This window comes from Bombina bombina, chromosome 11 (genome assembly GCF_027579735.1).
Source record: "Bombina bombina isolate aBomBom1 chromosome 11, aBomBom1.pri, whole genome shotgun sequence".
Taxonomy (NCBI): Eukaryota; Metazoa; Chordata; class Amphibia; order Anura; family Bombinatoridae; genus Bombina; species Bombina bombina.
Genome location: NC_069509.1, coordinates 107533204 through 107559916, shown reverse-complemented (window position 1 = coordinate 107559916; position 26713 = coordinate 107533204). Strand labels below are relative to the sequence as shown.

Sequence of the window (26713 nt, the reverse complement as noted above, 5' to 3'; positions counted from 1 at the left end):
TAGACCCTGCCGCAACTCTTATAAATGTATTAACCCCTAAACCGCCGCTCCTAGACCCTGCCGCAACTCTTATAAATGTATTAACCCCTAAACCGCCGCTCCTAGACCCTGCTGCAACTCTGATAAATGTATTAACCCCTAAACTGCCGCTCCCGGACACCGCTGCCACCTACAGTATACCTAGTAACCCCTATCCTGCCCTCCCTATACCGTCGCCCTCTATAATAAAATTATTAACCCCTATCCTGCTGATCCCGCACCTCGCCGCAACTAAATAGTTTAACCCCTAAACCGCCGCTCCCTGAACCCACCGCAACCTATATTAAACCTATTAACCCCTATCCTGCCCCCCTACACCGTCGTCACCTATAATAAATTTATTAACCCCTATCCTGCCCCCCACTACACCGCCGCCACTGTAATAAAATTATTAACCCCTAAACCTAAGTCTAACCCTAACGCCCCCCTAACTTAAATATTAATTAAATAAATCTAAATAATATTTCTATTATTAACTAAATTAATCCTATTTAAAACTAAATACTTACCTTTAAAATAAACCCTAATATAGCTACAATATAAATAATAATTATATTGTAGCTATCTTAGGATTTATTTTTATTTTACAGGTACCTTTCAATTTATTTTAACCAGGTACAATAGCTATTAAATAGTTATTAACTATTTAATAGCTTACCTAGCTAAAATAAACTGAAATTTACCTGTAAAATAAATCCTAACCTAAGTTATAATTACACCTAACACTACACTATACTTTAATAAATTATTCCTATTTAAAACTAAATACTTACCTGTAAAATAAACCCTAATATAGCTACAATATAAATAATAATTATATTGTAGCTATCTTAGGATTTATATTTATTTTACAAGTAACTTTGTATTTATTTTAGTTAGTTAGAATAGTTATTAAATAGTTATTAACTATTTAATAACTACCTAGCTAAAAGAAATACAAAATGACCTGTAAAATGAATCCTAACCTAAGTTACAATTAAACCTAATACTACACTATCATTAAATTAATTAAATACACTACCTACAAATAACTACAATTAAATACAATTACATAAACTAACTAAAGTACAAAAAATAAAAAAAGCTAAGTTACAAAAAATAAAAAAATAAGTTACAAACATTTTAAAAATATTACAACAATTTTAAGCTATTTACACCTAATCTAAGCCCCCTAATAAAATAACAACCCCCCCCCAAAATAAAAAATGCCCTACCCTATTCTAAATTAAATAAAGTTCAAAGCTCTTTTACCTTACCAGCCCTTAAAATGGCCATTTGTGGGGGCATGCCCCAAAAAGTTCAGCTCTTTTGCCTGTAAAAGAAAAATACAACCCCCCCCAACATTAAAACCCACCACCCACATACCCCTAATCTAACCCAAACCCCCCTTACAAAAACCTAACACTAATCCCCTGAAGATCATCCTACCTTGAGTCGTCTTCACTCAGCTGAGCAGCGATGGAACCGAAGTGGACATCCGGAGCGGAAGAAGTTAATCCTCCAAGCGGCGCTGAAGAAATCTTCCATCCGATGAAGTCATCATCCAGGCGGCGCTGAAGAAGTCTTCGATCCGGGCGATGTCATCTTCCAAGAGGCGCTGAAGAGGTCTTCTATCCGGGCGATGTCATCTTCCAAGCCGGGTCTTGAATCTTCCTCCCGCCGACGCGGAACATCCTTCTTCACCGACGGACTACGACGAATGAAGGCTCCTTTAAGGGACGTCATCCAAGATGGCGTCCCCTCAATTCTGATTGGCTGATAGGATTCTATCAGCCAATCGGAATTCAGGTAGGAAAAATCTGATTGGCTGATGGAATCAGCCAATCAGATTGAGCTCGCATTCTATTGGCTGTTTCGATCAGCCAATAGAATGCGAGCTCAATCTGATTGGCTGATTGGATCAGCCAATCGGATTGAACTTGAATCTGATTGGCTGATTCCATCAGCTAATCAGATTTTTCCTACCTTAATTCCGATTGGCTGATAGAATCCTATCAGCCAATCGGAATTGAGGGGACGCCATCTTGGATGACGTCCCTTAAAGGAGCCTTCATTCGTCGTAGTCCGTCGGTGAAGAAGGATGTTCCGCGTTGGCGGGAGGAAGATTCAAGACCCGGCTTGGAAGATGACATCGCCCGGATAGAAGACCTCTTCAGCGCCTCTTGGAAGATGACATCGCCCGGATCGAAGACTTCTTCAGCGCTGCCTGGATGATGACTTCATCGGATGGAAGATTTATTCAGCGCCGCTTGGAGGATTAACTTCTTCCGCTCCGGATGTCCACTTCGGTTCCATCGCTGCTCGGCTGAGTGAAGACGACTCAAGGTAGGATGATCTTCAGGGGATTAGTGTTAGGTTTTTGTAAGGGGGGTTTGGGTTAGATTAGGGGTATGTGGGTGGTGGGTTTTAATGTTGGGGGGGTTGTATTTTTCTTTTACAGGCAAAAGAGCTGAACTTTTTGGGGCATGCCCCCACAAATGGCCCTTTTAAGGGCTGGTAAGGTAAAAGAGCTTTGAACTTTATTTAATTTAGAATAGGGTAGGGCATTTTTTTATTTTGGGGGGGTTTGTTATTTTATTAGGGGGCTTAGATTAGGTGTAAATATCTTAAAATTGTTGTAATATTTTTAAAATGTTTGTAACTTATTTTTTTATTTTTTGTAACTTCGCTTTTTTTATTTTTTGTACTTTAGTTAATGTAATTGTATTTAATTGTAGTTATTTGTAGGTAGTTTATTTAATTAATTTAATGATAGTGTAGTATTAGGTTTAATTGTAACTTAGGTTAGGATTTATTTTACAGGTAATTTTGTATTTCTTTTAGCTAGGTAGTTATTAAATAGTTAATAACTATTTAATAACTATTCTAACTAGCTAAAATAAATACAAAGTTACCTGTAAAATAAATATAAATCCTAAGATAGCTACAATATAATTATTATTTATATTGTAGCTATATTAGGGTTTATTTTACAGGTAAGTATTTAGTTTTAAATAGGAATAATTTATTAAAGTATAGTGTAGTGTTAGGTGTAATTATAACTTAGGTTAGGATTTATTTTACAGGTAAATTTCTCTTTATTTTAACTAGGTAGCTATTAAATAGTTAATAACTATTTAATAGCTATTGTACCTAGTTAAAATAAATTGAAAGATACCTGTAAAATAAAAACATAATTTATGCTTACCTGATAAATTCCTTTCTTCTGTAGTGTGATCAGTCCACGGGTCATCATTACTTCTGGGATATTACTCCTCCCCAACAGGAAGTGCAAGAGGATTCACCCAGCAGAGCTGAATATAGCTCCTCCCCTCTACGTCACTCCCAGTCATTCGACCAAGGACCAACGAGAAAGGAAAAGCCAAGGGTGAAGTGGTGACTGGAGTATAAATTAAAAAATATTTACCTGCCTTAAAAACAGGGCGGGCCGTGGACTGATCACACTACAGAAGAAAGGAATTTATCAGGTAAGCATAAATTATGTTTTCTTCTGTTAAGTGTGATCAGTCCACGGGTCATCATTACTTCTGGGATACCAATACCAAAGCAAAAGTACACGGATGACGGGAGGGATAGGCAGGCTCTTTATACAGAAGGAACCACTGCCTGAAGAACCTTTCTCCCAAAAATAGCCTCCGATGAAGCAAAAGTGTCAAATTTGTAAAATTTGGAAAAAGTATGAAGCGAAGACCAAGTTGCAGCCTTGCAAATCTGCTCAACAGAGGCCTCATTCTTGAAGGCCCAAGTGGAAGCCACAGCTCTAGTAGAATGAGCTGTAATTCTTTCAGGAGGCTGCTGTCCAGCAGTCTCATAAGCTAAACGAATTATGCTACGAAGCCAAAAAGAAAGAGAGGTAGCAGAAGCTTTTTGACCTCTCCTCTGCCCAGAGTAAACGACAAACAGAGAAGACGTTTGTCGAAATTCCTTAGTTGCCTGTAAGTAAAATTTTAGAGCACGGACTACATCCAGGTTGTGCAGTAGACGTTCCTTCTTCGAAGAAGGATTTGGGCACAAAGAAGGAACAACAATCTCTTGATTGATATTCCTGTTAGTAACTAGCTTAGGTAAGAACCCAGGTTTAGCACGCAGAACTACCTTATCCGAATGAAAAATCAAATAAGGAGAATCACAATGTAAGGCTGATAATTCAGAGACTCTTCGAGCCGAGGAAATAGCCATTAAAAATAGAACTTTCCAAGATAACAACTTTATATCAATGGAATGAAGGGGTTCAAACGGAACGCCCTGTAAAACATTAAGAACCAGGTTTAAACTCCATGGTGGAGCAACAGTTTTAAACACAGGCTTAATCCTGGCCAAAGCCTGACAAAAAGCCTGGACGTCAGGAACTTCTGACAGACGTTTGTGTAACAGAATGGACAGAGCTGAGATCTGTCCCTTTAATGAACTAGCAGATAAACCCTTTTCTAAACCTTCTTGTAGAAAAGACAATATCCTAGGAATCCTAACCTTACTCCAAGAGTAACCTTTGGATTCACACCAATATAGGTATTTACGCCATATCTTATGGTAAATCTTTCTGGTAACAGGTTGTATTAAGGTATCAATAACTGACTCAGAAAACCCACGTCTTGATAAAATCAAGCGTTCAATTTCCAAGCAGTCAGCTTCAGAGAAGTTAGATTTTGATGTTTGAAGGGACCCTGTATCAGAAGGTCCTGTTTCAGAGGTAGAGACCAAGGTGGACAGGATGACATGTCCACCAGGTCTGCATACCAAGTCCTGCGTGGCCACGCAGGTACTATTAGAATCACTGATGCTCTCTCTTGTTTGATTCTGGCAATCAATCGAGGAAGCATCGGGAAGGGTGGAAACACGTAAGCCATCCTGAAGTCCCAAGGTGCTGTCAGGGCATCTATCAGGACTGCTCCTGGATCCCTGGATCTGGACCCGTAACGAGGAAGCTTGGCGTTCTGTCGAGACGCCATGAGATCTATCTCTGGTTTGCCCCAACGTCGAAGTATTTGGGCAAAGACCTCCGGATGGAGTTCCCACTCCCCCGGATGAAAAGTCTGACGACTTAAGAAATCCGCCTCCCAGTTCTCCACTCCCGGGATGTGGATTGCTGACAGGTGGCAAGAGTGAGACTCTGCCCAGCGAATTATCTTTGATACTTCCATCATAGCTAGGGAGCTTCTTGTCCCTCCCTGATGGTTGATGTAAGCTACAGTCGTGATGTTGTCCGACTGAAACCTGATGAACCCCCGAGTTGTCAACTGGGGCCAAGCCAGGAGGGCATTGAGAACTGCTCTCAATTCCAGAATGTTTATTGGCAGGAGACTCTCCTCCTGACTCCATTGTCCCTGAGCCTTCAGAGAATTCCAGACGGCACCCCAACCTAGAAGGCTGGCGTCTGTTGTTACAATTGTCCAGTCTGGTCTGCTGAATGGCATCCCCCTGGACAGATGTGGCCGAGAAAGCCACCATAGAAGAGAATTTCTGGTCTCTTGATCCAGATTCAGAGAAGGGGATAAGTCTGAGTAATCCCCATTCCACTGACTTAGCATGCACAGTTGCAGTGGTCTGAGGTGTAAGCGTGCAAAGGGTACTATGTCCATTGCCGCTACCATTAAGCCGATTACCTCCATGCATTGAGCCACTGACGGGTGTTGAATGGAATGAAGGGTGCGGCAAGCACTTTGAAGTCTTGTTAGCCTGTCCTCTGTCAGGTAAATCTTCATTTCTACAGAATCTATAAGAGTCCCCAGGAAGGGAACTCTTGTGAGTGGAACGAGTGAACTTTTCTTTTCGTTCACCTTCCATCCATGTGACCTTAGAAATGCCAGTACTAACTCTGTATGAGACTTGGCAGTTTGAAAGCTTGAAGCTTGTATCAGAATGTCGTCTAGGTATGGAGCTACCGAGATTCCCCGCGGTCTTAGTACCGCCAGAAGAGCACCCAGAACCTTTGTGAAGATTCTTGGAGCTGTAGCCAATCCGAATGGAAGAGCCACAAACTGGTAATGCCTGTCTAGGAAGGCAAACCTTAGGTACCGGTAATGATCTTTGTGAATCGGTATGTGAAGGTAAGCATCTTTTAAATCTACAGTGGTCATGTACTGACCCTCTTGGATCATAGGTAAAATTGTCCGAATAGTCTCCATCTTGAACGATGGAACTCTTAGGAATTTGTTTAGGATCTTTAAGTCCAGGATTGGTCTGAAAGTTCCCTCTTTTTTGGGAACCACAAACAGATTTGAGTAAAACCCCTGTCCCTGTTCCGATCGTGGAACTGGATGGATTACTCCCATTAACAAGAGCTCTTGTACGCAGCGTAGAAACGCCTCTTTCTTTGTCTGGATTGTTGACAACCTTGACAGATGAAATCTCTCTCTTGGAGGAGAGTATTTGAAGTCCAGAAGGTATCCCTGAGATATTATCTCTAGCGCCCAGGGATCCTGGACATCTCTTGCCCAAGCCTGGGCGAAGAGAGAAAGTCTGCCCCCCACTAGATCCGATCCCGGATCGGGGGCCCTCAATTCATGCTGTTTTAGGGGCAGCAGCAGGTTTCCTGGTCTGCTTGCCCTTGTTCCAGGACTGGTTAGGTTTCCAGCCTTGTCTGTAGCGAGCAACAGCTCCTTCCTGTTTTGGTGCAGAGGAAGTTGATGCTGCTCCTGCTTTGAAATTATGAAAGGAACGAAAATTAGACTGTCTAGCCTTAGCTTTGGCTTTGTCCTGAGGCAGGGCATGGCCTTTACCTCCTGTAATGTCAGCGATAATCTCTTTCAACCCGGGCCCGAATAAGGTCTGCCCTTTGAAAGGTATATTAAGCAATTTAGACTTAGAAGTAACATCAGCTGACCAGGATTTTAGCCACAGCGCCCTGCGTGCCTGAATGGCGAATCCTGAATTCTTCGCCGTAAGTTTAGTAAGATGTACTACGGCCTCCGAAATGAATGAATTAGCTAGTTTAAGGACTCTAAGCCTGTCCGTAATGTCGTCCAGAGTAGCTGAACTAATGTTCTCTTCCAGAGACTCAATCCAGAATGCCGCTGCAGCCGTGATCGGCGCAATGCATGCAAGGGGTTGCAATATAAAACCTTGTTGAACAAACATTTTCTTAAGGTAACCCTCTAATTTTTTATCCATTGGATCTGAAAAAGCACAGCTATCCTCCACCGGGATAGTGGTACGCTTAGCTAAAGTAGAAACTGCTCCCTCCACCTTAGGGACCGTTTGCCATAAGTCCCGTGTGGTGGCGTCTATTGGAAACATTTTTCTAAATATCGGAGGGGGTGAGAACGGCACACCGGGTCTATCCCACTCCTTAGTAACAATTTCAGTAAGTCTCTTAGGTATAGGAAAAACCTCAGTACTCGCCGGTACCGCAAAATATTTATCCAACCTACACATTTTCTCTGGTATTGCAACTGTGTTACAATCATTCAGAGCCGCTAACACCTCCCCTAGTAATACACGGAGGTTTTCCAGTTTAAATTTAAAATTTGAGATATCTGAATCCAGTCTGTTTGGATCAGAACCGTCACCCACAGAATGAAGTTCTCCGTCCTCATGTTCTGCCACCTGTGACGCAGTGTCTGACATGGCCCTAATATTATCAGCGCACTCTGTTCTCACCCCAGAGTGATCACGCTTACCTCTTAGTTCTGGTAATTTAGCCAAAACTTCAGTCATAACAGTAGCCATATCCTGTAATGTGATTTGTAATGGCCGCCCAGATGTACTCGGCGCTACAATATCACGCACCTCCCGAGCGGGAGATGCAGGTACTGACACGTGAGGCGAGTTAGTCGGCATAACTCTCCCCTCGTTGTTTGGTGAAATTTGTTCAATTTGTACAGATTGACTTTTATTTAAAGTAGCATCAATACAGTTAGTACATAAATTTCTATTGGGCTCCACTTTGGCATTGCAACAAATGACACAGGTATCTTCCTCTGAATCAGACATGTTTAACACACTAGCAAATAAACTTGCAACTTGGAATACAATTCAATTAGAATAATATTAAAAACGTACTGTGCCTTTAAGAAGCACAGAAGATCTATGACAGTTGAAAATTAATAAATTGAAACAGTTATAGCCTCAATCCTTATAAACAACACAACTTTAGCAAAGGTTTAATCCCATTAGCAAAGATAACAAATTCTGAAAGCAGGAAACAAATTACAGAATAAACGTTTTTTGTCTCAGTCAACTATAATTCTCACAGCTCTGCTGAGAGAAATTACCTCCCTCAAAATAAGTTTTGAAGACCCCTGAGCTCTGTAGAGATGAACCGGATCATGCAGGAAATACAATGAGCTGCTGACTGAAATATCTGATGCGTAGCAAAAGCGCCAAAAAACGGCCCTTCCCCCTCACACACAGCAGTGAGAGAGAACAGAAACTGTCAGAAAAAAGATTAAGCAACTGCCAAGTGGAAAAATAGTGCCCAAAACATTTATTCACTCAGTACCTCAGCAAATGAAAACGATTTTACATTCCAGCAAAAACGTTAAACATAATTTCTAGTTATTAAACAGCTTTATGTACTTCTTACAGTGTAATTCTAGTGAAGTACCATTCCCCAGAATACTGAAGTGTAAAGTATACATACATGACATTATATCGGTATGGCAGGATTTTCTCATCAATTCCATTGTCAGAAAATAAAAGCTGCTACATACCTCTATGCAGATTCATCTGCCCGCTGTCCCCTGATCTGAAGTTTACCTCTCCTCAGATGGCCGAGAAACAGCAATATGATCTTAACTACTCCGGCTAAAATCATAGCAAAAACTCTGGTAGATTCTTCTTCAAACTCTGCCAGAGAGGTAATAACACACTCCGGTGCTATTTTAAAATAACAAACTTTTGATTGAAGATATAAAACTAAGTATAATCACCATAGTCCTCTCACACATCCTATCTAGTCGTTGGGTGCAAGAGAATGACTGGGAGTGACGTAGAGGGGAGGAGCTATATGCAGCTCTGCTGGGTGAATCCTCTTGCACTTCCTGTTGGGGAGGAGTAATATCCCAGAAGTAATGATGACCCGTGGACTGATCACACTTAACAGAAGAAAATAAATCCTAAGATAGCTACAATATAATTATTATTTATATTGTAACTATATTAGGGTTTATTTTAAAGGTAAGTATTTAGTTTTAAATAGGATTAATTTAGTTCATAATAGAAATATTATTTAGATTTATTTAATCAATATTTAAGTTAGGGGGGCGTTAGGGTTAGTGTTAGACTTAGGTTTAGGGGTTAATAATTTTATTATAGTGGCGGCGGCGTAATGGGGGGCAGGATAGGAGTTAATAAATTTATTATAGGTGGCGACGGTGTAGGGGGGGCAGATTAGGGGTTAATAAATTTAATATAGGTTGCGGCGGGTTCAGGGAGCGGCGGTTTAGGGGTTAATACATTTATTATAGTTGCGGTGGGCTCCAGGAGCGGCGGTTTAGGGGTTAATATGTATAGAGTAGCTTGAGCGGCGGTTTAGGGGGTAATAACTTTATTTAGTTGCGGCGGTGTAGGGGGGACAGATTAGGGGTGTTTAGACTCGGGGTACATGTTAGGGTGTTAGGTGCAGACAGCTCCCATAGAAATCAATGGGATGTCTGTCAGCAGCGAACTTGTACTTTCGCTATGGTCAGACTCTCATTGATTCCTATGGGATCCGCCGCCTCCAGGGGTGGCGGTTTGAAAACCAGGTACGCTGGGCCGTAAAAGTGCCGAGCGTACCTGCTAGTCATTTGATAACTAGCAAAAGTAGTGAGATTGTGCCGCACTTGTGTGTGGAACATCTGGAGTGACGTAAGAATCGATCTGTGTCGGACTGAGTCCGGCGGATCGAAGTTTACGTCACAAAATTCTACTTTTGCCGGTCTCGAGCCTTTGATAACTAAGGCAGATCAGCCTCGCCACAAATACGCTGCGGAATTCCAGCGTATTTGAGGTTGACGGCTTGATAACTACCCCCCTCTGTCTGAATCATGAAAGTTTAATTTTGACTAGACTATCCTGTTAACAGGAGGTCTGGACCTGTTGCACCACACTCCTTAGGAATTCAAGTTGTATGTTAAATTTATATTTATTTGTAATAATTCTAAAGAGAATGCCCCCATTTCACCCTGCCCTACATTTTCTAGCTAATAATCATTTCTATTTATTCATGGTGCTGTCCTTCAAATGTTCAAATGGTCTAAGAAAATGTAATGCTAACTAAGGCCTAGATTTAGAGTTCTGCAGCCAAAGGGGTGCATTAGCTACGCATGTTTTTCCCCCCCCGCACCTTTTAAATAACGCTGGTATTGAGAGTTCTCTGAAGGGCTGCGTTAGGCTCCAAAAAGGGAGCGTACAGGCATATTTACCGCCACTTCAACTCTCAATACCAGCGTTGCTTACGGTAGCGGCTAGCTTGAAAAACGTGCTCGCGAACGATTCCCCCATAGGAAACAATGGGGCAGTTTGGGCTGAAAAAAAACCTAACACCTGCAAAAAAGCAGCGTTCAGCTCCTAACGCAGCCCCATTGTTTCCTATGTGGAAACAGTTTCTAAGTCTGCACCTAACATACATGTACCTCGAGTCTAAACACCCCTAACCTTACACTTATTAACCCCTAATCTGCCGCCCCCTGCATATTATTATTAACCCCTAATCTGCCGCTCCGGACACCACCGCAACCTACATTATACCTATGTACCCCTAATCTGCTGCCCACAACATCGCCGACCCCTATATTTATTAACCCCTAATCTGCCCCCCCAACGTCGCCGCTACCTTACCTACACTTATTAACCCCTAATCTGCCGACCGGACCTCGCCGCCACAATAATAAATGTATTAACCCCTAAACCGCCTCACTCCCGCCTCGCAAACCCTATAATAAATTTTATTAACCCTTAATCTGCCCTCCCTAACATCTGCGATACCTAACTTCAAGTATTAACCCCTAATCTGCCAACCGGACCTCGCCGCTACTCTAATAAATGTATTAACCCCTAAAGCTAAGTCTAACCCTAACCCTAACACCCCCTAAGTTAAATATAATTTTATTCTAACGAAATAAATTAAATATTATTAAAAAAAATAATCCTATTTAAAGCTAAATATTTACTAAAATAAACCCTAATATAGCTACAAGATAACTAATAATTACATTGTAGCTATTTTAGTATTTATATTTATTTTACAGGCAACTTTGTATTTATTTTAACCAGGTACAATAGCTATTAAATAGTTATTTACTATTTAATATCTACCTAGTTAAAATAATTACAAAATTACCTGGAAAATAAATCCTAACCTAAGTTACAATTAAACCTAACACTACACTATCAATAAATTAATGAACTAAACTACCTACAATTACCTACAATTAAATCAACTAAACTAAATTACAAAAACAAACACTAAATTACAGAAAATAAAAAAAAGATTACAAGAATTTTAAACTAATTACACCTGCCCTACCCTAATCTAAAATAAAAAGTTAACAGCTCTATTACCTTACCAGCCCTTAAAAGGGCTTTTTGCGGGGCATGCCCCAAAGAAATCAGCTCTTTTGCCTGTAAAAAAAACATACAATACCCCCCCCAACATTACAACCCACCACTGATCGGAACAGCCAATAGAATGCAAGCTCAATCTGATTGGCTGATTCGATCAGCCAATCAGATTTTTCCTACCTTAATTCCGATTGGCTGATAGGATGCCGCCTGGATGAAGACTTCCGACCCTCTGGAGGACCTCTTCTGGCCGGATAGGATGAAGACTTCGGACCCTCTTCTGGACGGATCAGATGGTACCCGGCTGGGTGAAGACAAGGTAGGAAGATCTTCAGGGGCTTAGTGTTTTTTAAGAGGGGTTTGGGTGGGTTAGATTAGGGGTATGTGGGTGGTGGGTTGTAATGTTGGGGGGTATTGTATGTTTTTTTTACAGGCAAAAGAGCTGATTTCTTTGGGGCATGCCCAGAAGAAAGCCCCTTTAAGGGCTGGTAAGGTAATGGAGCTGTTAACTTTTTATTTTAGATTAGGGTAGGGCATTTTTTTTATTTTGGGGGGCTTTGTTATTTTTTTAGGGGGTGTAACTAGTTTAAAATTCTTGTAATCTTTTTTTCTTTTCTGTAATTTAGTGTTTGTTTTTTTTGTAATTTAGTTTAGTTGATTTAATTGTAGGTAATTGTAGGTAGTTTAGTTAATTAATTTATTAATAGTGTAGTGTTAGGTTTAAAGGGACACTGTACCCAAAAATTTTCTTTCGTGATTCAGATTGAGCATGAAATTTTAAGCAACTTTCTAATTTACTCCTATTATCAAATGTTCTTCATTCTCTTGGTATCTTTATTTGAAATGCAAGAATGTAAGTTTAGATGCCGGCCCATTTTTGGTGAACAACCTGGGTTGTCCTTGCTGATTGGTGGATAAATTCATCCACCAATAAAAAAGTGCTGTCCAGAGTACTGAAACCAAAAAAAAGCTTAGATGCCTTCTTTTTCAAATAATAATAGCAAGAGAACAAAGAAAAATTGATAATAGGAGTAAATTAGAAAGTTGCTTAAAATTGCATGCTCTTTCTGAATTACAAAAGAAAAAATTTGGGTTCAGTGTCCCTTTAATTGTAACTTAGGTTAGGATTTATTTTACAGGTAATTTTGTAATTATTTTAATTAGGTAGCTATTAAATAGTAAATGACTATTTAATAGCTATTGTACCTGGTTAAAATAAATACAAAGTTGCCTGGAAAATAAATATAAATCCTAAAATAGCTACAATGTAATTATTAGTTATATTGTAGCTATATTAGGGTTTACTTTACAGGTAAGTATTTAGCTTTAAATAGGATTAATTTTTTTAATAAGATTTAATTTATTTCGTTAGAATAAAATTATATTTAACTTAGGGGGGTGTTAGGGTTAGACTTAGCTTTAGGGGTTAATACATTTATTAGAGTAGCGGCGAGGTCCGGTCGGCAGATTAGGGGTTAATACTTGAAGTTAGGTGTCACAGATGTTAGGGAGGGCAGATTAGGGGTTAATAAAATTTATTATAGGGTTTGTGAGGCGATTTAGGGGTTAATACATTTATTATAGTGGCGGCGAGGTCCGGTCGGCAGATTAGGGGTTAATAAGTGTAGGTAAGGTAGCGGCGACGTTGGGGGGGGATTAGGGGTTAATAAATATTATGTAGGTGTCGGCGATGTTAGGGGCAGCAGATTAGGGGTACATAGGGATAATGTAGGTGGCGGCAGTGTCCGGTCGGCAGATTAGGGGTTAAAAAAATGTATTATAGTGGCGACGATGTGGGGGGGCCTCGGTTTAGGGGTACATAGGTAGTTTATGGGTGTTAGTGTACTTTAGAGCACAATAGTTAAGAGCTTTATAAACTGGCGTTAGCCCATAAAGCTCTTAACTCCTGACTTTTTTCTGTGGCTGGAGTCTTGTCGGTAGAGGGTCTACTGCTCACTTCAGCCAAGACTCTAAATACCGGCGTTAGGAAGATCCCATTGAAAAGATAGGATACGCAATTGGCGTAAGGGGATCTGCGGTATGGAAAAGTCGCGGCTGGAATGTGAGCGTTAGACCCTTTCCTGGCTGACTCTAAATACCAGCGGGTGGTAAAAAGCAGCGTTAGGACCCCTTAACGCTGGTTTTGACGGCTAACTCCGAACTCTAAATCTAGGCGTAAATGTTTTAATAGCAGTACTCTGCTCTGTAAATCTGATGTTTTTTTTGTGTGAAATGCATTTCAAATTTTAACTTGAAAACAACTATATTGCATGTTATAACATTAATGGATAGGTTAGAAATAACACATTTCTTTCTTATGTAAATATTATTTAAAAAAAAAAAAAAAAAAAGAAAGTAGGACAGGGTTCTAATGCATTAGACCCCTGTCCTACTTTTTTTTTTAATAATTTTTATTGCGGTTAACAAAAGAAGTACAGATTAAGCAATTAAAACGTTGCTTAAAATTGCATGCTCTGTCTGCATCATGAAAGGTTATTTTTGACTAGACTATCCCTTTTGATATAAAGGTACAAGGCCTGCACAATGGCAGTATGCACAAGAAAATGTGGAAGCGCTGCGGAATCTGTTGGCGCTCTACAAATACCTGATAATAATAATAATAATAATAATAATAATAAAGTAACAAGTTCTGCAACAATCTTAATCATTTGCTAAAGGTTTTATAATATGTCAAAGCACCAGAATACACAAAAAGAGAAAATTAGCCGTTAAGCATACCCCAGTTAAGAATTAGTGGCCACTCTTGGGTCGTGGATATTAAGCATAAAAGTGGTCAATTATTTATAGTGGTCAGTTATTTGAATGAACTAAATTCTGTAAGTACATATTACTTATAGGGCAGTCTAGACAACAGTGCTAGTTAGTGCCTGACTATAAAGGAAGCTCCTAAATTCTCACTATGGATGCAAACAATGACTAATAAGTTGAAATAAAAATTGACAGCAAGAAGTCCTGCCGCAGATGATCCATGATCACAGCAAGCAAGGAAAATATAGAATTGGCTGCAACGCGACTCCTCTTTCTGCAGCCAGCGTGCAGTTGTGACTCGTGGGCTCCATAAAAAGAGGTATTTTTTCTAAAGCAGACAGACAGGCAAATCAGGCTTTATTAGTTCAATAGTTCACCCAGAAAATAAATCACTGACTTATTTTCTGAGTGAACTATTGAGCTAATAAAGCCTGGTTTGCCTGTCTGCTTTAGAAAAAATACCTCTCTTTATGGAGCCCACGAGTCGCAACTGCTTAAGACGCAATATCCTTATTTAGTTAAGAAAGTGTAGGTGTCAATATTGGAGCAGCCACCAAAATACAAAACACGGAAGGAGACTGCACTCTCAGACCGGACTGGGTACACATCCCATGACCCTGCAACATGCACAGCCCTGGGTGCATAAGCACTCTCAGGAAGCTGCACTGTCCCCAGAGTCACAGTAACTATTTTACATAACTGGTCCGTGAACCCCCATTTGAATAACCCACGAGCCCACTGGCTCTAGGCAAGCCGCTTCAGTCTTAGCCAATGTAGCAAAGGGGCAGATTCCTTGGGCATAGCAAAATTAATCTGCTGATAAGAGAATATGATCAAAATAAAAGTAGCTGGTCATGGGGTAAGATCAGCTAGTTGTTCTTTACAAATCACATCAGTGTCTCAAACCTATAGGTATGATCCACAAGGAGGAAGACCTTAGAGACCGGAGTACTGAATCACCAATGAGAGGTTCAGCTTTACTGACAGGTAACAAGTGGGTGTGACTTAACTCCGGTTACGGAGAACATAGAAGATTTCCAAATAATAGTAATAATAGTAATGATATATCGGACAAAAGTCCTAATTACAACCTTGGAATAAGTAGAAACTTCTGTATAATTGAAGAGATCCACTGTATCATAGCAGATGGCAATTTACAATAAGCAGGTATAGACAATATAATTGCAACTAGTTGGTAACAACAGAGAGAGGTTGGTAACAGCAACTTATGCAGAGATAGTCTGTGTTATATCCATTGACAATTAACCTTAGCAGATAAAGTCAATATACTTGCGATTAGTTGGTATTAATAAAGAGGACTTGATAACAGCTTCCTTATGCAGTGAAGATGGAAACAAATTATCCACTGGTTAGAGGAAGTCCATGGAAAACAAGGAGATCAGTGATTTCTTTGGAGCTCAGTTGCTTGCTAGGTAGAAAAAAATTAAATAAGCACCTGATGTTACCTGTGTGAGCATTAAGTAGAGGAAGTGGGTTTGGGTTAACAGAAGCTGAGTTTGTGACAGGCAGGTAAGTGAACATGTGTAACAACACAGGAAACTGACAGAGTCCTGACTTGACCCCCCCCCCCCTCAAGCAAGCTGTTCCACGGCTTGAAGCCGAAGTCGGTGAGGATAACGTCGGTGGAGTGAAGTTAGTGGATGAGTTTAAAGTGTTATTGTAGGCAAATTCTGTCATAGAGAGGAAATCCATCTAATTATTTTGTTGGTAAGCACAATAACATCTCAGGTACTGCTGCAACCCTTGGTTTAGACATGATGATTGTCCATTAGTTTGAGGGTGATAAGCAGTACTAAGTTGATGATCAATTTGTAGTTTTTCACATAAATGGTTCCAAAATCGTGAGGTGAATTGGCTGCCTCTATTGGTAGTAATTATGGTGGTCGGTAATTATGGTGGTATACCATGGTAATTGATAACATGATCTAGAAAGAGTTGTGCCGTTTTTCGGAAAAGACGGTAGCTTGTGGTACGGAATGAAATGTTCCATCTTGGTAAGTAAATCAATTACCACCAGGATAGTATTTTTTCAAGATGAAGTTGGAAACTCTACAATGAATTCCATTCCTAGGTGGTTCCAAGGTCTGTCGGCTATTTGAAGACCTTATAAGGAGGAATTTTATTTTTTGTAACAAGACTTTTATCATCCACATTTACTGCATAAGGAAGCTGCTATCAAGTCCTCTCTATTGATACCAACTAATCGCAAGTATATTGACTTTATCTGCTGAGGTTAATTGTCATTGGATATCTCTGCATAAGTTGCTGTTACCAACCTCTCTCTGTTGTTACCAACTAGCTACTGCTTGCTAGGTACGAACAAATTAACTAAGCACCTGATGTTGCCTGTGTGAGCATTAAGTAAAGGAAGTGGGATGGGTTAACAGAAGCTGAGTTTGTGACAGGCAGGTAAGTGAACATGTGTAACAACACAGGAAACTGACAGAGTCCTGACAATCTTACATGAAAATATGAAATATATATACATTATTTTTTTTATATGTGTATATATGTCTGTAAATACACATATATGTTTACATAAATACACAGATATGTTTAGACATGTATCTCTATGTTAAAGCCCTTTGCCTGCATTTTTTTCTAACACCATAGGATCTCATATCTTTGAGCCCTTATCATTTTTTAATCCATAAAAAAAAAAATTATTAGACAGTGTTATTATGAGTGTAAATGTACTTTGTAATGTGAAGTTTTTGGGGAACTGTTTTTATTTTGGTGAACAGTTAACCACAGCTCTGAGATCGCGGTAAGGATTGAAGTGTAAATCACGATTTTGTTCAAATTGTAATATCAGCGCAATTAAAATGTATCAGCGCAATTAAAATGGGTTGCAAAAACACAATATCGCTTGCGCAAAACCGCTTGCACCTCACTTGTAATCTAGTCCTGAATGTGAATAATATATGGAGGAAACCAGTGAATGTATAACATTTCAAAGTTATAAACAAAAAAAAAAATCCCCAAAACTATCACAGAAATCAGTAGTGTTAAGTGGGATTATTAATATTTCCCAAGTAAATTGTGCTGAAAGGAAATATGTACTAATGTAGTACCAACATACCCCTCACCCTTGCTTGAAATAGGGTCTCACCCCTTTCAGTACCGAATCTGAATTGGAGTAACATGCTTACTGCTCTGCCCCAGACCCCTAATAAGAATGACAGAAACTGTTGGGGAGATTGTCTAAATGCAGAGTGGTGGGAAAAGGATTAACTCCTACCACTCTGAAGCAATAGGAATAATAAGGTAAAAAACCATTAGTCCTTACGCAATTGCATAGGAGTCTATGATTAGTTGATGGCTGTCACATGATTCAGGGAGGCAACAAATCAAATGAAATTTCCTAGAAAAAAAAATCTATTGCCGATTTAAGATTCAGAGCATTGTCTTTTTATTATGCGCTAGCTGATTATGCGAGTCTACTGTATTTAAAGGGACAGAAAGGTAAAAAATTAAATGTGCAAGAGTGTACTTAAAGGACAGCTAAACACAGTAGAATATCATAACCAATAAATGCATAATAAAAAGACAATGCAAAAGCACTTAGTTTGAATTTCAAATGAGTAGTAGATTGTTTTCTGATAAATATAAAAGTTAGTTTTTTGATAAATATAAAAGTTAGGAAGGCTAATGCATCATGTGAAAATCTGTGAAAAGATACCAAAACAGAGGGCGCCTCATTTTTTAAAGGAAGAACTATACTATATCAGTGATTAGAAATGCGTATACATGCACATACACACATGTGTACATATCACATAAACTTCTCCATTGATTTATCTCCATTATTAACATAACACTGTGATGGCAAAGAGATAAAAGGATATCTTGTGCTGTTGATATACTCAAAAGAGTGGCAGCACCCTAATTGTGCTAAGTGTGGCATACTGGGATCACTGGTACCCCTCCTGGGGTCAAGAGTACACCAACTCCCGGTGACAGCTCCAGATAGGCTCAAAAAAGCTCAGGCTTCCAATATGCTCAAAATCGATTGATTAAATCAAATATTAAAAACTCAGGGTGCAAACACTCACCCAAAGTGTATATAAAAAATTAAAATACAGATTGCAACGCATTTCTCAGCTGTGCTAGCGATTTTCATCATATAGAACTGAACTGGAAGCACTGGCTTTTAAATTCAACCCCACCAATCCCAGACTATTGCCAGACCAGCCCCTTGTCTGAGCACAGGTGTGATTCATTGCTGATATCTATACATCATTCTATGACTTGCACAAGTAAAATAAAATAACAAATAATTTGTATCTACTGATATTGTATAGTTCTTCCTTTAAAAAATGTTTGCTATAGGTTACACTTGTAATAATGATATGGATACAATTATTCATATCATTATTACAAGTGTATCCAATAGCAAACATTTTTTTAAAGAAAGAGCTATACAATATCAGTGATTAGAAATGCGTATACATGCACATACACCCGTGTGTACATACATATACACGCACACATATTACATAAAAGTTTAATAATAACGGGGATGAATCAATGGAGAAGTCTCCATTGATTCATCCCCGTTATTAACCAGAGACCACTTACAAAATAATGACCACTTATCAAATACTTTATAAAAACATTGTTTATATTGGCTCTTTATGGCGATTTTAATTCACCTCTGCAAGATCCTCTATTGTGCTCACATATGCCACTCACCATATCGATCCCCAATGTTAATATGCTGAAAATGTGTCCATTGTGTCCACCTGTTAAAATCATTTAGTGTATTCTAAGATAGTCCGATATATGTGCTAAGTCCAGCCGTTTAGACCACGCTGGTCGTAGACAACGCTGTAAGATCAGCGTGGCATGTGTTTTTTTTTTGGTAAACAAACGCTGATAGACGTGTCAGATCTACCTGAAACCACGATATGTAAAGCGGTGTGTTAATTTCTCCCGGGGGCGTGTCGTTCTACATCATGAATGACATGACGTGTGGATAATCATAGGAATTTCCCTAAGTGGCAAATAGCCGGAGGGGATAAATTCCTAAATAGCTATATTGGATATCTTTATAGTGGTACCAAAGTGACGGATGACCTAGATAAAATGGAAAGAGTGGAGAGGATATAATTGGGACAATGGGGACATTGTAAGCACAAAAGGGATCACATATGTGGGTAAAAAACTCTATACCATTTTTTGCATTTTGTATATGTAAACCCACCTGATATACACATTTGATTTGCTCTTACCTGCATATTCCTGCGGCAGCATGGGCTTGCTAAGAACTTTCCCAAATGCTTCCATCCACTCCGCTCGCTCATTATCGGTCTCACAAGCAAACAGAAACCTCCTGTCGGGAGTGACAATGGTGATGCCATACTGCCAGTGATATCCTTGTGTGGAGTTGGGAAGTCCTGCTAACACTTCATAGTTATTCTCAGTGCTCCCAATAAATACTTCCCCTCTGGCAAATGCGTCCTGCAGAACATGTGGGAGATATGAATGTGAGGAAGACATCATAGGTTACTTTATAGAGCTCCCAGTCTACTGTCACTGCAAAAAACCGCATTAAAGGACCAGTCAACACAGTAGATTTGCATAATCAACAAATGCAAGATAACAAGACAATGCAATAGCACTTAGTCTGAACTTCAAATGAGTAGTAGATTTTTTTTCTGACAATTTTAAAAGTTATGTCTTTTTCCACTCCCCCTGTACCATGTGACAGCCATCAGCCATTCACAAATGCATACACACTTATTCTTGCACATGCTCAGTAGGATCTGGTGACTCAAAAAGTTTAAATATAAAAAGACTGTGCACATTTAGTTAATAGAAGTAAATGGGAAAGTTGTTTAAAATAGCTGCTCTATCTGAATAATGAAAGGTTAATTTTGATTGAGTGTCCCTTTAACTGCAGTCAGGGAGTTTGTAAAATAAAACAAAGAGGGCCAGATTACAAGTGGCGCACTAATTTACCACTCATGCGCAAACACCACCAGAAGTAAACTTTAATGTGCACTGGTTATCGTCTGTATCACAAGATGACAGAAACCTCAGGACGTGGGATATTGTGACCTCGTGAACTTCTCACCATAGACTTTGAGCACACAAACTCAAAAAAACTAACACGTAATTTGTGCTAACCTGAAGGTATTTTTAAATATTTTACATTTAATTGTTCTTCACATAGAAGAAAATTTTCTATTTATTATTTTCTAATGTTTTTATGTTTTTTTTAAAAAACTATATCTAAATCTATCTATCTATCTGAATCTATATATATTTAAAAATACATAGAACATTTTCCCCTATGTGAAGAAAATTGGAATGTAAAATATTTACAACACATACACAGCAAAACACACTATAAATATGAAAAAAAAATTAGTTATTTCAGTGGAAAGGGCTCCAAAGTATATATAAATGTGTTCATTTGTGTAAAAAAAAAACAAAATAACTAAAAGGGCTAAAATTAAACTAATATATATAATTCTTCTGTATACTTTAGACATGGCATATGACAAGCTACATTATAGCCCTTTCCATTCAAATACCTTGATGACAAGGTATTTGAATGGGAAGGGCCATATACCTTTTAACACTTATAATTGTTTTTCAATATTTATATGTGTAACTTTTGTTATATTCCAATGTTGCAATTGCATTAATTTTAGAGTGCCACTTGTATTTTAGCACTATTGGGTTGTCCATGAGCCATAACCCTTAGGATTAAACTCCAGCACAACATGGATGTGCTGCCAGGGTCCAAGAATGACCCCCCATTCTCCACCTTACATGAGTGTAACACTTTAACACTAAATTTGCGTTCATATGGTTAGCGCAACTAGAGAGCTTGCGTAAAGGGTTAGGGCTAAATTTAAGTTTAATGAGATAAACTGACAAGAGTTTTTGGAGTGTCTTCTCTGCTACACACTGTCAATAAGTATTTTTATACCATGGGATACATTTTAAAAAACTAATTGTCATCACAAAATCATAAAGATCAAGTTCACATTTCATCAACTGATTCTCTAAAAGGACATTAACAACCTCTTGCTTTTTTGTAAAATTGTGCTTGTTCCACACTCCCTAAGAGACCAAAAAGTAAATTCTATAACCTACAAATGCAGAAAATCAAATAAGCTGGTTTAAACAATTGGTAGCATTTTGAAAAAAAAAAAGCAGATGTTGCTTTTTGGCTTGTCTAGGTAGCGTGAGACAAAGCACAATTTGTGTTTTTCATGATTCAGATAGAGCTTGTGATTTTAAACAACATAACCATTTAATTCTATTATCTCATTTGGTTTGTTTGCTTGGTATACTTTGTTGAAAAGGACACCTAGGTATGCTCAGGAACTGCTGATTGGTGGATGCACTCATGCCTCATGTTATTTGCTCCCCAATGCATTCAGCTAGGTCCCAAGTGCATTGCTACTTCTTCAACAAAAGACACCAAGAGAATTAAGTAAATTAGATATTAGTAAATTGGAAAGTTGTTTAAAAATTGTATTCTCCATATAAATCATGAAAGACACAAATAGTGTTTCATGGATATCATGGATATCAGATATTTAGTCCAAGCAGCCAGTGCAAGATTGGGGACTAAATTGGGTGAGCTAATAATATTATTAAAGAGAAAATACTCTCATATGTTGTCTAATGCTGTCTAGGTCCCTTGGCTCCACAAGTCCAAATCTAGAGACAGTCCTGGGTCCAACCCAAATGCATTTTAGTCGCTATTAAACAACAATGCAAACTAAAATATTGTATTGCCTTTATTTATGCACAATACATGTCCAATCTAGCAGTGGGTAGACAATAGTCATTGACTGACAGTGAAGGACAGAAAATCCCTGCTCTCTCCCAGTGGTGACAAGAAGGTATCCTCCTTCTTTCAGCAGCTGCTCCCTCCCAGCATCTGAAAAGGAGACGTGCCAGTTCCCTCTTGCAGGTGACAAGGGAAATCCCCTGATGCAGGTGCCAAATAGGAATCCACACTCCCTTCATGCAGGTGAAAATGTAGATCCCTGCTCCTTCCCTGCACATGACAATGGGAAACCATTTCTCCTCCACTGCAAGTAATGCAGGTGACAAGGTTGAAATTCCTGCTCCCTCAATGCAGGTGACAATGGAAAACCCCAGCCAGGGCCGTCTTTAATATTGACAGGACCCTGGGCAAAAAAATTCTTGGGCCCCCCCCCACTCCATGCAATTTCGCTCTCCACCCCAACATCCCAAAAAATAACTAAATCAATTTATTTTATATATTTTTTTTAAATTATTAGCCCAGCAGTGGATCATCCACTGCTGGGCTAATCATTTAAAAAAAAAATGAAATAAATTGCAATATGTGAAACTGGATGTGAGCAGTACTAATAAGTAAATAAATATATAAATTCCTCCACTGTGGATTCATTTAATATTCTTTTGAATGTGATTCTGGTGTGAGGTTAGGTGGTTAAAGAGATTTAGGGCAGCCAACAGGAGCAAAGCAAGGTAAAGACTGAGGAGGAAGCATGGAGGTGCAGACAAATATAAGTTTACTGACTGGAACAGCAGAACTACTATGGGAAGCTGTAAAATCTGAGACAGAGAGAAAACAAAAACTATGACAATAAACCTTACATTAATGTGTGAAGTATCAGCATGACACTATACATGACACTATACGAAAGGGATGTTACCCATGTCTATCTTGCATCAATTGAAATTCTATGATTAAGGGTGACACTTTTTGTCACCCTTACACGGGTAAGAAGTATTCTATCAATGAATATTTGACTTGTAGGTCTGAGTATATTATTTACGCAATTAAATGTCCGTGCTCCTTGATGTATATTGGTCAATCGACCAGGGAGGCATGAGAAAGAATCTCGGAGCACAAGTCCAATATTCATTGTGGGAAGAAGGATGCTCCAGTGGCTGGTCACTTTTTAGAGGCAGGCCACAGGATAAGTCAACTGCGTTTTCAAATCATTGAAAGGGTTAATACACCTAGAAGAGGGGGAGATAAGGAAAATATACTGAGTAGAAGAGAAACATTTTGGATAAATGAATTATGCACTTTGTGGCCGAGAGGCTTGAATAGGGAATGTAATTGGACTGCCTTTTGGTAACTCAATAAAATAAGAATGATATTAAGAGTCTCTTTTTACAGGTATTGTACTGTTCAAATTATATATGTGCGTATGTGTGCCCATATACACGCATTGATATGAGACCTAGTGTCTCTGAGAGTGTGTGTGTGTGTACATATAGTGTTGAATATCGAATATTGACCAATATGCAAGTGTGTCAGTCTACTGATTCAATCTACTGATGTGATAGACAGTGAATTAAGATATTATAAAATCAAATTGATTGATAAAATTAAAATAGAAATAATTTGTCTATCTGTGGTTTGATACACTTGACATGTTTTTAATTTGATATAATGTGGTTATCATAACAAATGATTAATTGAATTTTCAATGCATTTTTAATTTTAATTTTTATTAATATTAATTTTTGTCACTTATATATTGATAAATTGATTCACAGTTATTATTTTAATATATAAATTTTTCTCTATATATATGTTATTTTTTCACATATGATAAAAAATATATATTTGTTAGACAATATGATGATTATTCACTAGGTGGCGATATATTCAGCCATCAAAATGCACTTTAATACATATTTGTATGTTATATTGTTGCTCTTCACTAGAGGGAAACAGTGTATCACTTTTAATCACAATATTTGGCGCCATTATGGCTATTTAAATGTTTGTTCACTTATCTATGGTTAAGCTTGAGAAAGGGCCAATTGTGGGCCTGAAACATTGCTTTATCTTATCCCTGTTTGCACAATAAAAGGTCTTTTTTGCACCAGCTGGAACATTTCTGTTTTCTTCATACTGATGCTGGGTTTGGTGAACCTGTTCCTGGCTGTGCAGTGAGTGCTGTGTTTCATGCTACATTGTTGCAGTATTGACTTTAACCTTTTGAAACACTTGCACCGCTATGACCACTGCAATGGCAAATACTACTAAGGGATCTAATACTTTTGGTTATTCAACGGAGGATGCACAGATGGTATTCTCTTCAGTATTGGGATCGAGTGATTTCTTGAATGTACCCCCTAAAGAGAGATCGAGTAAAAAGCTTGAAAAGGACAGTGTCAAACAAATGGTATTGCAGCTGCATGCTGTAACTTTGACAGAATATTTCAAACTGCAACGCATCCCAAGAGGCTTACGTATGTCTACTAGACCTACTCTGTTTGCGGATAAACCGGAATATTGTGCTCGCTTTGAAAGTATTTTAAACAAGTGCTCCTTTGATTTAATCACCTGGACGGTGGAATTTGCACAAAGGGAAATTGCTGCATTTAAAGATGAAGTGGAGAAATCAAAAGTTGCACTGCAACAGAATTTACCATTGGAAGAATATAAAACCCTGGTAGAGAAAATTTCTAAGTCTGTGGGTGATTATAAGAAATCGTTAGAGGAGAAGAAACGTACAAAATTCTTGCGCGATGAGCAAGATTACTTACAAGGAAATGTTTACAGGTGGGCACAGCAGATGGAAATGGGTAGAGTCCCAAGGATCTGCTTTCCACGACAGAGGCGCGACAAGCGGCGCACACCGGATGACACCCAAAGTGAGTCAGAAACATCGGCATGTTTTTTAACAGAGGAGTCGGATGGCGACGCCGGAGGGGTGGCAGGAAACATCGCAAGCAATTTCCCCCCGTACAGAGCGTGAAAAAGGCCAAGCAGACTAGCTGGAACAGCCGTGGAAGGGGCCGACAGATGCAATAAGAACTGCACAGGATGTGGTGAGTGAGTCGTTTGACTCCACAGCAAAGCAAGCGAAAATGAAAAAAATAATCTGTGATGGAGACGTTAAGAAAACACATATGAATACTCACTGCGATATTGTTGATAATGTGAAAATTATGGACATTGATGTTCAAGATGGACAATCAATTGAGAAAGTCTCTGATGTGTCACTTAAAGATTGTGTCATTACAAGAAATGATGGTATTGTACATAATATCTCAGGGATAGATTTTTCTGACATAGAAGTGTCCTTTTTGAATAAGGGTCTATCATATTGTCCAGTTAATAAAGGTAATTTGTTTCAAATCAAACAAGAGCTACACAGGTTTTTTAGATCTATCAAGTTAAAAGTATTCTTTGATAAGAACGCTGATATTGGTGGCACTGTTATTTCTACTGGAGATAAGGATATATTAACTTGCAAATCAGTTGGTTTGAAAAAAGTTAGTAGTTTTAACCCCAGTGTTACTGATAACAGTGTTAATACCTTTTTTGAGTTGGTTCTTGGTGAGGTAGAGAAACAGTTTTTGAAACCAGATTATGTTTTCAATAAGAATAAAGCTAAATTTGATGCAGACTTGGCCTCACTGAGAGCAATTTGTGAAAAGAAAGGGTTAACAATCAAGGGTGCAGACAAGGGCGGAGCCCTAGTTTTGATGAAGCAGGAAACATATGTGGCTGAGATTATGCAGCAATTAAATGATGGGTCAGTATATGTAGAAATCGGTTTCGATCCGACATATAAAATACAGAGTGAAATTACCAATATTCTATCTAATGCTGTAAGGAGTAGTCTAATTTCTAAAGATCTGAGTGAATATTTACAGATTAAACATCCAATAAGACCTGTAATATATTGCTTACCTAAGATCCATAAAAATAAAGACCTACCACCGGGCAGACCTATTGTGGCCGGTACAGGGTCCATATTTTCCAATATTTCTATCTTTTTAGACAAGATCTTACAGCCCTATGTGGTTAAGTCATCTTCGTATATCAGGGATACCTATGCTTTTTTGAGCAAATTAGAAAACCTGGATTTACCATACCAGAAAATTATTCTATTTACTTTAGATGTATCTAGCTTGTACACATCAATTAAGCACACAAGTGGGATAGCTGCTGTAGTTAAGATGTTGTCTAATGACAAAAAATACAGTTTGGCTCAGATACAATTTTTTGTAAATTTATTGGAGGTTATCTTGTATGCTAATTATTTTCTGTTTAAGGACACTTTTTATTTCCAAAGGAAGGGGACAGCCATGGGGTCCAATGTCGCCCCAACATATGCCAACATATTTATGATTAATTTTGAAGAATTATTTGTTTATGAACATAATTTATTAAAACAATATGGTGCCACTTGGTGGCGTTTTATTGATGATGTGTTTGGCATATGGTATGGCGACATTGGATCCCTATTGGCATTTGTAGAAGATCTTAATTGTTCAGTTAATGGCATTAAATTTACTTTGACATATGATGAATGTTCAATCCAGTTTTTGGATACAAGAGTCTATAAAGGTGAGGATGGTTTGAAAATTGATATTTATTCCAAACCTACGGATAAAAATAATACCTTGT

The 26713-nt window shown here is 38.6% G+C and overlaps 1 protein-coding gene across 1 annotated transcript in view; it reads right to left on the bottom strand.

The window, feature by feature from the left end:
- Window positions 1-26713, bottom strand: part of ADAP1 (ArfGAP with dual PH domains 1) — a 1315539-nt gene that overhangs the window by 5067 nt on the left and 1283759 nt on the right. The window contains exon 10 of the mRNA XM_053695288.1: window positions 19548-19776. Within this exon, the coding sequence (XP_053551263.1) occupies window positions 19548-19776 (229 nt within the window). The remainder of the gene's footprint in view (window positions 1-19547; window positions 19777-26713) is intronic.